At 32.6% G+C, this 12,095-nt stretch overlaps 2 protein-coding genes and 1 long non-coding RNA gene across 30 annotated transcripts in view; 1 reads left to right on the top strand and 2 right to left on the bottom strand.

Moving 5' to 3' along the window:
* Nucleotides 1-4,715, top strand: part of LOC125683222 (nck-associated protein 1-like) — a 38,794-nt gene extending 34,079 nt beyond the window's left edge. For 15 of the 28 annotated variants that reach the window (XM_056140378.1, XM_056140377.1, XM_056140379.1 and 12 more), the window contains 5 exons: nt 386-433; nt 1,462-1,572; nt 1,796-1,908; nt 3,315-3,410; nt 3,893-4,715. In XM_056140378.1, coding sequence (XP_055996353.1) covers nt 386-433; nt 1,462-1,572; nt 1,796-1,908; nt 3,315-3,410; nt 3,893-4,006 — 482 coding nt within the window. In that variant the 3' untranslated portion in view covers nt 4,007-4,715. The remainder of the gene's footprint in view (nt 1-385; nt 434-1,461; nt 1,573-1,795; nt 1,909-3,314; nt 3,411-3,892) is intronic. The other 13 variants (XM_056140384.1, XM_056140389.1, XM_056140394.1 and 10 more) reach the window with 1 other exon arrangement.
* A 614-nt stretch (nt 4,716-5,329) lies between these two features.
* Nucleotides 5,330-6,894, bottom strand: LOC125647309 (uncharacterized; the record flags this gene model as incomplete). The annotated part of the gene is made up of 2 exons (XM_048873990.2): nt 5,330-6,036; nt 6,636-6,894. Coding segments are annotated over 2 exons (426 nt in total), but the record flags the coding sequence as incomplete, so codon positions are not given.
* Nucleotides 6,895-6,896: 2 nt separating this feature from the next.
* LOC125683224 (uncharacterized) lies at nt 6,897-10,632 on the bottom strand. Its single transcript, XR_007372831.2, has 3 exons — nt 10,525-10,632; nt 9,892-9,955; nt 6,897-8,534 (listed from the first exon to the last, which is right to left on the bottom strand). It is a non-coding gene; the product is annotated as an uncharacterized LOC125683224 (long non-coding RNA).
* Nucleotides 10,633-12,095: the final 1,463 nt, after the last annotated feature.

Here is a 12,095-nt window from a genome sequence, read left to right on the forward strand (position 1 = left end):
AAATCATTAATATCTACCTTACATTCCTAGATGACATAAATTAACAGTCACCTAACACAAAATTAATGCAAACAACATTGAAACACCAGAATAAAGTGACTATGCCGCAGGGGTGTGATTTTTTCCTCTTTCCAGAGGAAATTCTCTGATTAGCTCAATTTTCAAAAAAAATATATAATGAAATGGAATGGGTTTAATCTAATGTATATTTTTTCAGGTAAGGTGAGGTGTTTTCCTCCCTTTTTGATCAGTTTTCCTCTGATTTCCAGGAATTCGGTCACATCCCTGCTACGGTAGTTTATGCAAGATTTCCGTGGTGTACAAGAGAAGGTTTCTCCGTTATTTGTAGCCCTGTTGTGTGTTCATATGTTGTATCTTGTTTTAGAGGACACTGCCAGAACATCCACCTCTAGTGTATCTAGTGACCCAGAAGGTATCCCAGAGTTGCTGTTTCACTCGCTGTCTTTTTTTCAGAAAGATTACATGTACCACCCTATGTATAGCTTCAATAGCTCTTACACATAATACATGTGGTTGATTGTGTTCTTGTACATGTAAACTGAAGTACAATGTATGAAACTTCTTTTTTTTTTTTTTACTGGACTGAAATCCTGCAGAATATGCTTCAAGTACATGGGAATATTTGTATTTTAATCAGATTTCTCAAAAAATTTCAATTTTTCTATTATTAGCACACAGTTATTAAATCCTGTGCAGTTGCTTTCATTATGTACCCAAAGTTAAACAATTTCTCTGAAATTATAATGAATGGTATTTACACTTCATTGTTCATCAATATATTTTAAACTTTGATGAGCATTTGCATGACTTAACGCATGTAACTTCTTAGCAGAATCTTGGTAGATGATGTTTGAAATACCTTAAATGTTTTTTTTCCCCCGTAAGTTTTAAGCCCAAAACACCAATATTTACCGGCGTATACATGTACACTGTACTTGATGTGTTTGAAATGCCTTGCATTGTACTGTCATATGGCATTATGTATCTCAATTTTTTTTTTCTGCTCTTAGTTCTGAAATGATTAGAAAATACAAGAACAAATGATTTCAGATTTCAATTTGATTTTTTATTCTTTTAATAGATTTTAATTTCTGTAAGCCAAAGGTTCAAATGAGTATTTTTGATCAAAGTTTGCAGAATCTGTCTGTCAGTAATTGTACCCCTCACATTTTGCTTTAATAATCATGCCCAATATAAAGTGTTTTTAACATTTGAGCAATTAAAGTTGAAAGACCACTATTGTTCATCTTTCCTTACCTAGATTCTCATCTGCTCTATATTAGTTTGAGTGTAAAATACTTTCAGTACATTTCAAAGAGATTTATTTGATTGCTGATGCCATACAATTTCCATCCATTTTATCACATTTTTTTTGTACTGTGGCTGAACTAGGTGTTTTGAATTGACAATGTGTATAAATGTCTTCTTTTTTCTGACCAGTGACCAATGAGAGTGACTATGAGCTAGCATGTCTGCTGATGGTATTTGTGGCAGTTTCCATTCCCACGCTGGCAAAAAAAGATGTATCTGTCTTCAAGGCATCATTAGAAGGTGGGTTGAATATTTTAGGACAAGATGCTGCTTGAAAAAGATGTGGGTAAAGTCTATTGTGGGGAAAATCTCAACATACAGCTGGATTTCCCGCAAGGGAAATTCCATCATATTGCCAGATAACCAAGAGGAAAGACCACAAATCACACTTGTACAAAAAATCTCAAAAAGTATGGTATTTGGTTTTTATAAATGATCAATGTTCACTCGTATTTCTTTATAGGGAATCTGAACAACTGTCATTGTTTGGCTAAGGCAGTGAACCAGATAGCAGGTGCTCTGTTCACAATCCATGGACCTGGAGATGTGTCAGATAGATTACAGGAATTTCTAGCTGTAAGTCTGTGTCAGATAGATTACAGGAATATTTTAAGTTTGTATCAGATAGATTACAGGAATTTCTAGCTGTAAGTCTGTGTCAGATAGATTACAGGAATATTTTAAGTTTGTATCAGATAGATTACAGGAATTTCTAGCTGTAAGTCTGTGTCAGATAGATTACTGGAATTTCTAGCTGTAAGTCTGTGTCAGATAGATTACAGAAATTTCTAACTGTAAGTCTGTGTCAGATAGATTACAGGAATATTGTAAGTTTGTATCCGATAGATTACAGGAATTTCTAGCTGTAAGTCTGTGTCAGATAGATTACAGGAATATTGTAAGTTTGTATCAGATAGATTACAGGAATTTCTAGCTGTAAGTCTGTGTCAAATAGATTACAGGAATATTGTAAGTTTGTATCAGATAGATTACAGGAATTTCTAGCTGTGAGTCTGTGTCAGATAGAGTACAGCAATTTCTCGCTGTAAGTCTGTGTCAAATAGATTACTGGAATTCCTAGCTGTAAGTCTGTGTCAGATAGATTACAGGAATATTGTAAGTTTGTATCAGATAGAGTACAGGAATTTCTAGCTGTAAGTCTGTGTCAGATAGATTACAGGCATATTGTAAGTCTGTGTCAGATAGATTACAGGAATTTCTAGCTGTAAGTCTGTGTCAAATAGAGTACAGGAATGTTTAGCTGTAGGTCTGTGTCAGATAGATTACAGGAATGTTGTAAGCTCTGTTTCAGATAGATTACAGGAATACTGTAAATATGTGTCAAATATATTACAGGAATTTCTAGCTGTAAGTCTGTGTCAGATAGATTACAGGAATATTGTAAGTCTGTGTCAGATAGAGTACAGGAATATTGTAAGTATGTGTCAAATAGAGTACAGGAATTTCTAGCTGTAAGTCTGTGTCAGATAGATTACAGGAATATTGTAAGTCTGTGTCAGATAGATTACAGAAATTTCAAGCTGTAAGTCTGTGTCAGATAGATTACAGGAATACTGTTAGTCTGTGTCAGATAGATTACAGGAATTTCTAGCTGTAAGTCTGTGTCAGATAGATTACAGGAATTTCTAGCTGTAAGTCTGTGTCAGATAGATTACAGGAATATTGTAAGTTTGTATCAGATAGATTACAGGAATGTTGTAAGTCTGTGTCAGATAGATTAGAGGAATGTTTAGCTGTAAGTCTGTGTCAGATAAAGTACAGGTTGTAAGTCTGTGTCAGATAGATTACAGGAATTTCTAGCTGTAAGTCTGAAGTGCACAGTGAATAATAAAAACTGTCATATTTATTTGCAAACATCTACAAGTGCATTTTTATTATTGGTAATTAAGAGCACGTGTTATAAAATTATGTATTTTAAGTGTTGCAGATACAAAATAACACCATCCATTTTATGATTACAGCTTGCATCATCAAGCTTGCTTCGACTTGGTCAGTCCCAGGAACATGATAAAGAGTTTGTTAAAAACAGAGAATCTGTGTATATACTATTGGATCTGGTAAGTGGGCCTCAACAGACACAGTAATCATTAACCGTGACATCATTGTCAAAGGTAGAACCTCAACAAACACAATAATCATTAACCGTGACATCCTTGTCAGACATAAAACCTCAACAGACACACAGGCAATTGCATCGCTTGGGGTCGAATTTACTATATAAAGAGTAGTGAATTCGACCCCAAGCGATGCAGACACAATAATCATTAACCATGACATCATTGTCAGATGTAGAACCTCAACAGACACAATATTAACTGTGACATCATAGTCAGACGTAGAATGTGGTAAGCAGACCTCAACAGACATCATTAGCTATCAGAGGAAGAACAGGAGTAAATTTTCAAATTAATGTTTAATATTATACCTGTAAGTTATTTTTTGAAATATGTTTTAATGAAAATGGTATTTGTAAAATAAGAAGAATTTTGATTTATAATAATCACCTTGTGTATAGTGTATGTCACTTTTGCTTTGTCAGATTGTGCAGGAGTCTCCCTATCTGACAATGGATCTGTTGGAGTCCTGTTTTCCATATGCTCTTCTGAGAAATGCCTACCACACAGTTTATAAAGCATCTGCAGTCGACAACTAAGCCAGCCGGACAAAAATCAACACTTCTCCCGAGTCAAACAATTGATATTCTAGATAATGTAACACAGCAAGACTTCCGACAGAACCTGTTTGCTCCGTGGACAGATGTGTACAAATTTATTTTTATTGTGTGTAGTACAATTTTTTTATGATAGTAATATATATCTTAAGAAGAAACCAAAGATGGAGAGTCTTGTTCTGAAAGAGAATTATATTCAATATTGTTCCATGATTGGATTTAGGACATTAGTGGAAATGAGAAACAGATTATTTTACAATTTGTGCATTTTTGTAATAAGTTGACTAAAATTCAGGTAAACAGTAAATTTAAAATCAATGTAATCTTAAATTTCAAATTGAGAACAATATGCAGGTGAATTTGAGGTACAGAACAGTATCAATGTTGAACAAATGGATTGAACAGGTGCATAAGTGTATTTTGTTCCAATTAAAAGTGCAATACAATTTAGCCATATATTTTACCTCTATTATATATAGGATTTTAATTCATTGTTATTTGCATGTGTGAATTCATGTAACACTTCCATTTATTAAAAATTACATGTAATGTATAAAGTGACAGAATTTTTGACATTGGACAAGGTATGAGAGAGATCTGATGTGTTAAAGTGTAGAAACAATTTAATCTTGTACATAATTTTTGTGGTATTTTATTATACTTGATTAAACAGTTGAGGTATGACATACAATGATTTTCTACTTTTTCATGTATTGATGAAAGATTCACACATGTTCCTCAACAATGGCTGATCTAACGGAGATATTTATCAGATACCAGAAATGTGTATGTCCTGTAAATAAATGTTGAAGTGTAGATTGTTACCAAGTAGAGTTTAGAATGTGATTGTTACTGTTTCGTATCGGTCCGTTTGATTTGGCTTTAGGCGTGTTCATGGACCATATACATTTCTTATTTGGTCATTTCCCAAGTGTGTAAACAGGGTGGACAATATGCCCTCGAGCACTTTTTAGTCAAACTTCTAAAAGAGCTTTTCCTTTGATGAAAGATGCAGGGAAGGGGATGTATTTTGAGATGAATCCATGTTTGAGGATAATTATATCATCTTCTTTTCTGAACTTGAAATCAAGTTTTACATTCAGTTCTTGCAGTTTGGTTTTCATGCAATATAATTCTGTTACTTCATGACTGCCCACAGCTACATTCTAATAGCTGTCATTTTCTCTTCCTTTGATCGGTCGTGTCTTTTAAAGCAGGATTGACGAAAATGCACTGATGTACAAACTCCCTTTCATTTCCTTATAGTTACCAGGTACATAGTCTTGCAAATAAGAACAAACTGAGGTATTTACAATGGTTTTATCTTATCCATGTAAAAGGAGTGAATTAAGACAGAGTAAAATACATGACATACATGGTATTCTATAATATATATATATATGTTAAGACATTTTAAAAAGTTACAGGGTAATACTAACCACAGGCTGTGGGTCAAGTTTATGAATATAATCAATGTCCTTCATGAGGCACGAGAAAGCAGCTGCTGTAATTTGGTAAGAGGGGAAAAAAAGGGATTTTGAATTTTACATGAATCACTGAGAGGGCATGAAATGTCACAGAATTTTTTCTCACTATAAATGTCATCACCATAATGGAATATGAAAATCTAATGTTCATTGCATGCTTGACATTATCAAGTACTGTTTAATGGAAAGCAACATGATACCCGCATGAAAATCGTGCCGTTGACAGAAAATGGAAATATTTTCCTGGTTAAAAACACTGATCATTCACACTGAACGGCCTCTCTTGATTAACGATGACCTTTAATGCATAAATATGTTTCCATAATTATATAGTCCATTTTCTTCAGATCCTTTAAGATTATGGTGCATGTCCACCCTTCGTGCCAACATTGCTGAGTGTGAAACCAATTGCCACTCCAAGAATGATCGTGATGCCTAGAGTGGCCATTGCCATCTTAAATGCGTAATCTGCCCATTTTTCTGCGTACTTCATATCACCATCATAATAGGAGCGAGTGGACATAACTGAAAAGAAATAAAACCAATATCAGATGATGTAGTGCAGGTTCATTTATTTACTCTAACCACATCATATATGTAAGTACATTAAATAAACACTCATTTAAGTACGAATAAAGTCAAGAGTATATACAAATGCACAGCAGCCTGAACATGTGGTAATAGGGGATTTAAACATGATTGAAGTGTAATTGTTGGGGAGGTGGAGGAGGGATCATTTAAGTAGTGATTTGCATTTGCTGCAAAAACTGTTATCGTGATGTATAATTAATGTACTTACAAAATATTACTGGTTAGAAATACAAATGTATGCTTGTTTGTAGTTTTCATTAAGAACAGAATTAATTAACCACCTTCAAATACATTTTTTCTGCAAATGATAGATAAAATAGCTGTGACATGGATTAAGTCAAATAAGGGCAATGACGCACATTGTTGTAAGTGATGAATGAATTAGCATTGTAAAGGCTAAATGTTGCATGAAACTATTATTCTTGGGGGCAGTATGTTAAAATTACCATATTAACATTTCAACTTGGCTAATTAAAACAAATAAAGGTGAAGGGATAAAAATGTTTGAAGTAAATTGTAATTAATGTCCTTACTTGCAAAAACGATGGCTATGGGACCAATGAGTGGATTTAAAATAGAGGCTATAATTGCCAACGGGATGTAATTATGGGGCTTTCTTCCAATATAGTGTCCGTTTATGACTGTGCGGTTCACAAAGACTGGATCTTTTGTCACAAGAATTTCCTTGGACCATTTGGATGAACTTTCATAGTATTCTGGCCCAATGTTTGGGGTGGTAGATGCTGGGAATGCACTCATGCTCGTTTGTTTGTGGTGCAACCTCAGCCCTGAAATTAAAAAAAACAAGTTTAATGGCCCCATGCAGTTATTATTCCATAACTTTTAAAACTTTTATCTTGCAACAGTCTGCTGTACTTTTCAGTAAAAATGCTACAATTACTGTCCAATAGCTTTGTGTTGACTCTTTTTGTACAAAACTCAACTTCTTTTTTAAAAGCATATAAATCTATACCACTAATCATGTAGATGGAAACAAAATAATGTATGTCCTAATTGTTCCAAGTATTGCAATTTACTTATTTTGTAAATTTTACTAGATTTGATCCTGGATCTTTGATTACTTTTCAAAATATCTATCAAAAAGGCAAGACAATAAATGTTGATAGCATATACACATAATTATGAAGACTGAACAACTTTATCATAAGATTAAAATTCTCTACATGAACAATTATATCTAAAGACTTGAATGATGACCTCCTCTTCTCCACAAATCTGGTTTTATCTGCAGAAATACACGTATGTATGATATATAATTACAGGTGCTGCAGTGGGACCATGGGGACGTGGTTACATGTATTTATTTTTATAAATATATAATATCATGTATACCTATGTAGTAAATAAATATAGGTAACAAGACTATTTATTATGCAACAGCTAGTGATCGAATATATATAGAACTTTTTTTTCCAATCAAGGGGCAGCATGACGACTTTTTATTATACTGTACAATTATATACATGTACAAGTAAAGAAAGAATTAAGTGATTACACGACACATAGTTACATGCAAATACAATGTCATATATTGTTCAAATAAAATTTCCAGTTATATTTAGAATAGATGGCTCTTCAGAACATAATATGTAAATTAATTTTTGTTCATCATTAAGTTTTGTAAAAATTATAACTTTTTTCTATAGCACCACAAAAAGATTTTCTTTCATCAACAAACTTTTCGCATTTAATCAAAAAATAAATCTCATCACCTAATGAACCGAAGTTGCATTTGTTACATCCTAGTGATACCAGAATATCTACCAACTTCAATCATTAATTTATGTCCTAGCAATACCAGAATATCTACCAACTTCAATCATTAATTCATGAGATGATATCTGTAACTGATCTCCATCGGTCATCATCACCCAGCTTTAAAAACTTCAGTTAAAAATACTTCTTTTTTTTTCAATTACTCACCATAAGCATCTAATTCCAGAAACACAGACCACGTATTTGATGTCAGAACGGAAATGTTAGGACAGGTACACTGAGAAGCCGTTACTTCTGAAGACTTTGTAGTACCGCTAATTAAGCAATTAGTTTATTACTCTGTGCAAATGTTTTATATTGTTTATTGCTAATTATGGCAATATACAAGTATATTGTCATTTCGCCTGTCAATCACGTTATCATCGCAGAGCCATTACTTTGTGATCAACTGCTTATCAATAAAATGACACGAGTCCCAAACTTACCTGGCTTCATCGTATAAAAGTTAAAACTAATTAACAAAATTTTGACCAAATAAAGGATATATTTACCTTTACATCACTTTTCTCTACAAGAGTGTCCGTAAAACTAAAATCATCAAAATGTCCCCACTTTCAGTTAAAATATGAGTCACTAGCTTCCGCTTTACCTGAGACAGGTGTGTTAACGCATGCGCACCAAACACGTGACATTACCTGAAATAAACAAACAGTTTATTTATTTATTATTTTAGCACAGTTTACTATGCGCCTAAACTTATCAATTTAATCGGTATATATACATCTATTCATACAAATACACAGGTAGATCCAACATTCCATAAACCATGGAATTTAGATGTACAGTGAATTTCAGACAAAGGTACCGACAAAGAATGTCGGTCATTTTTGAAAATCTTAAAATTAAATATAATTTTGAAGCCAAAATTGATTAAAGGAGGAAAATTGCTGGCTTTGTACATGTAGCGTCAACGATAATTTTTCCTCATGTGACTTATCAATATAAATGGTTTAAAGTGGAAAACTGTACTAATTTCAACTCAATAAAGTTAGATTTAAAAAACAGAAGTATATGTTAACATCAGAAAATCACACATTTTCGTTTTACAGAATAATTAAAATGGATAAAAACTTGTTAAAATGGCAAATTTTAAATGTCAACAGTTAAAAAAACTCTGCTAATTCATAAATATGTAATTGTGGATATTGGGGAAATCGACAGTAGAAGAAATACCAGCATAGGAGTTATTGCCCTTGAAAATTTAAAAAAAAAAAAATCATAAACAATTGATTATCTATGGAATTCTGAAAATATAAACTTGTTCAGCATCAATAGTTTACCAGATTTTTTTTATTCTATTCAGTGAATAAAATTCCTCTGAAAGATATATTTTTATCATGCACAAAGTTTAACTGAATAAAGTTTTTGCAAAAACCTATGACATCACATGAGGATAGATCAACCTTATTAAAATTAATAAATTTGTATTTTACGGTAACCACATTTAAGGTAACTCCATACTCGCAGTTTTATCTGATACAAGTTTAAAATGTGTATTTATTTCCATTCAATAGAGTTAAAACTAACAAATTATCAAATAAAATACATAGGTCATCACACTTTTTAAGATGTGAGACGTACATAAACAGAATCCTATATCACCGTCAGAAAACTGCAATTTTCCTTAAACAGCGTTATTAAAATTCCATACAAACTGGTTAGGACGATATAATAGCATTCATAACAATTTCATGAAACTGTATCTTCACACAAATATACAAAATGTCTGTAAAAAATACAGGAAATCATCGCATGATAGACTTGATAAAGAAATCAATAGAAACTGAGTTATTGCCCTTGTATTCATATTTTGAAACGTATCATTGATTATTCATCTATAACTTAGACATTTGAAATATTTTATTTTTGACAAGATTTTTTACAATAACTATAGGAAAAGACTCCAACAAAATTTATGTTCCTATCATACATAAATCTAAATAAATCATTGATTTTGCAAAATCTGATGACATCACAGGAGGGTGGACTTACTTTAACTGTTCTGTACAGTTATCTTGAATTAGCCGAGTCTGTTGGTATACACGAACACTGGAAACTTGAACGAAATAATATGGCCATGAAAGTCTTCATTGTTCTGTAACTCCTTATTCATAGTGCATATAAAAACCTTTTTGAATCTTATACCAGAAACTAAAATTCCATGCCCCGCCCATTTTATGCTGAGAGGTCAAATATTTGATACTTTTAAAATTAAAACAATTCTCGGGGGTGGTCCCAATTACTGAAACTAACAATACACAGTCCCATGGGGTGCAGGGGAGTCGAATATACTTATATCAAATAAACACCCCTCCCCCTTTTTCTTTACCCATCAGAATATTTTGGGACCCCCCCCCTTCTCTCTCTCTCTCTCTCTCTCTCTCTCTCTCTCTCTCTCTCTCTCTCTCTCTCTCTCTCAAAAACACTACTGCGGGCCCAAAACAAAATGATTTGAAGTTAGTAGTTACTATAACTTATAACTTTGGAATGTCAAATTAGTATCTAATCACAATTTCATACAAATTGTTATCTCTGATTATATATAATTACAAATTCAAATAGGAGTGAATGTAACATACTGTTACAATATACACTATGCACACAACCAAAAATCATAAATTTTACCTGGTTAATTTTTATATTTATCTTATGTAAATCAAAAGTTATCACCAGCGATAAAGTACGAGACAGGAAGGGAGATAGAAACGTAACTATACTCTTCATAGAAGTGAACAGGTATAGCCTACCATCCTGATAAAAAGAGGATAAGAAACTTGTATGTCCCAGATTTTCGGGACATAAAGGGACATTGTTTATAGCTTCCGTGTAAATTATTAGTTAAACAACAAACAACAAGTACAGTGTACAGTGTACGTTTGAATACACTGTCAGTCTATACATGCATGAAAACATTTACTCTTACATAGGAAAAATGCGAGCAACATCACACTCCTCCTCACATCAAAAGAGGGAGATATAATATTGGTGCGAAAAATGTTCGAGGTGGTATTGGTGTAGTAAACTTAGAACGTAAATACAGTTCAGTAAAACCTCTTTGGATTACCATAATTCTGAATCCTGGATTCATTTTACAGAATTGGGGGGGGGGGACCCACAAATATATCCACTTTTTATGTTATAAAATCAAATGATTGCATTTTTTCAAGGGAGAATTTTTCAAAATATGAAAGCTCCCAGATTTGTATGCTTGTGGAAGTGTTTACAGCTTTTAACATGCGCAAGGAAGTGAAACAAATCAATAGTATTATTACCAGGGGTGAATTTCTATCAAATTTTTCTGAACTATATGGTTTATGTATATATAAAGTACAAAATCCCCTAATTTTACCGTATATCTATAAATTGGCTTGTAACATGATGTTGTAAGAAATCAAAACATAATTTGTTTAACCATGCATATAACGACACTGAACCAATCTGTAAAACAAAATGGAACACTCTATTTGGACTTGGAGAAAGTGAATGAAAAACAAGTTATAAGTTTACCCTTTTTTAACCAAAAAAAAAAAAAGAAGAAACCCAACTCAAAACTTCAATGGTTCCAATATAAACTTATTAATAGAATTTTGACTGCCAACACTCTCCTGTACACAGTTATGAGAGGAAGGATACAAGCGCTGTATGTTTTGTAAATTGAAAGAAGAAACACTGGAACACATCTTCTGGGGAAAAGATACTTTGGAAATATGATTGAAGAAAATACAAATCTACCGTTATCTATTTCAAAAGGAATTTTTTTTTATTTGGATTTCTAAATTCGAACAAACATTTTCAAAACATGCCTCTTTTTCTGTGGTTAAAGTACTGCATATATACAATGAGGTGTTCAGAAAAGATATTAAATATAGTAGTAGCGATATCTCACTTGAAAAAGAACTACATATACGAGACCCTGAGATACATTTATAAAAATGGTGAAATCACAAAATTTGATACAATCTGGAATGGATGAAGCCTTTTATCAAATCAAAATTACCCTGTCTTGAAAATTGGAAAAAAGTGGCATATCGTATATATATTAAGGACATTTTTTATGAAAATGATGAATTACATGATGTGTCATATTTTAACGAAAATGATAAATACAAGAAATAATATCTCTATAAGAAATGTGTTACATTCTCTCTCTCTCTCTCTCTCTCTCTCTCTCTCTCTCTCTCTCTCTCTCTCTCTCT

The sequence above is a fragment of the Ostrea edulis genome, chromosome 6 (assembly GCF_947568905.1).
Source record: "Ostrea edulis chromosome 6, xbOstEdul1.1, whole genome shotgun sequence".
Classification (NCBI taxonomy): Eukaryota; Metazoa; Mollusca; class Bivalvia; order Ostreida; family Ostreidae; genus Ostrea; species Ostrea edulis.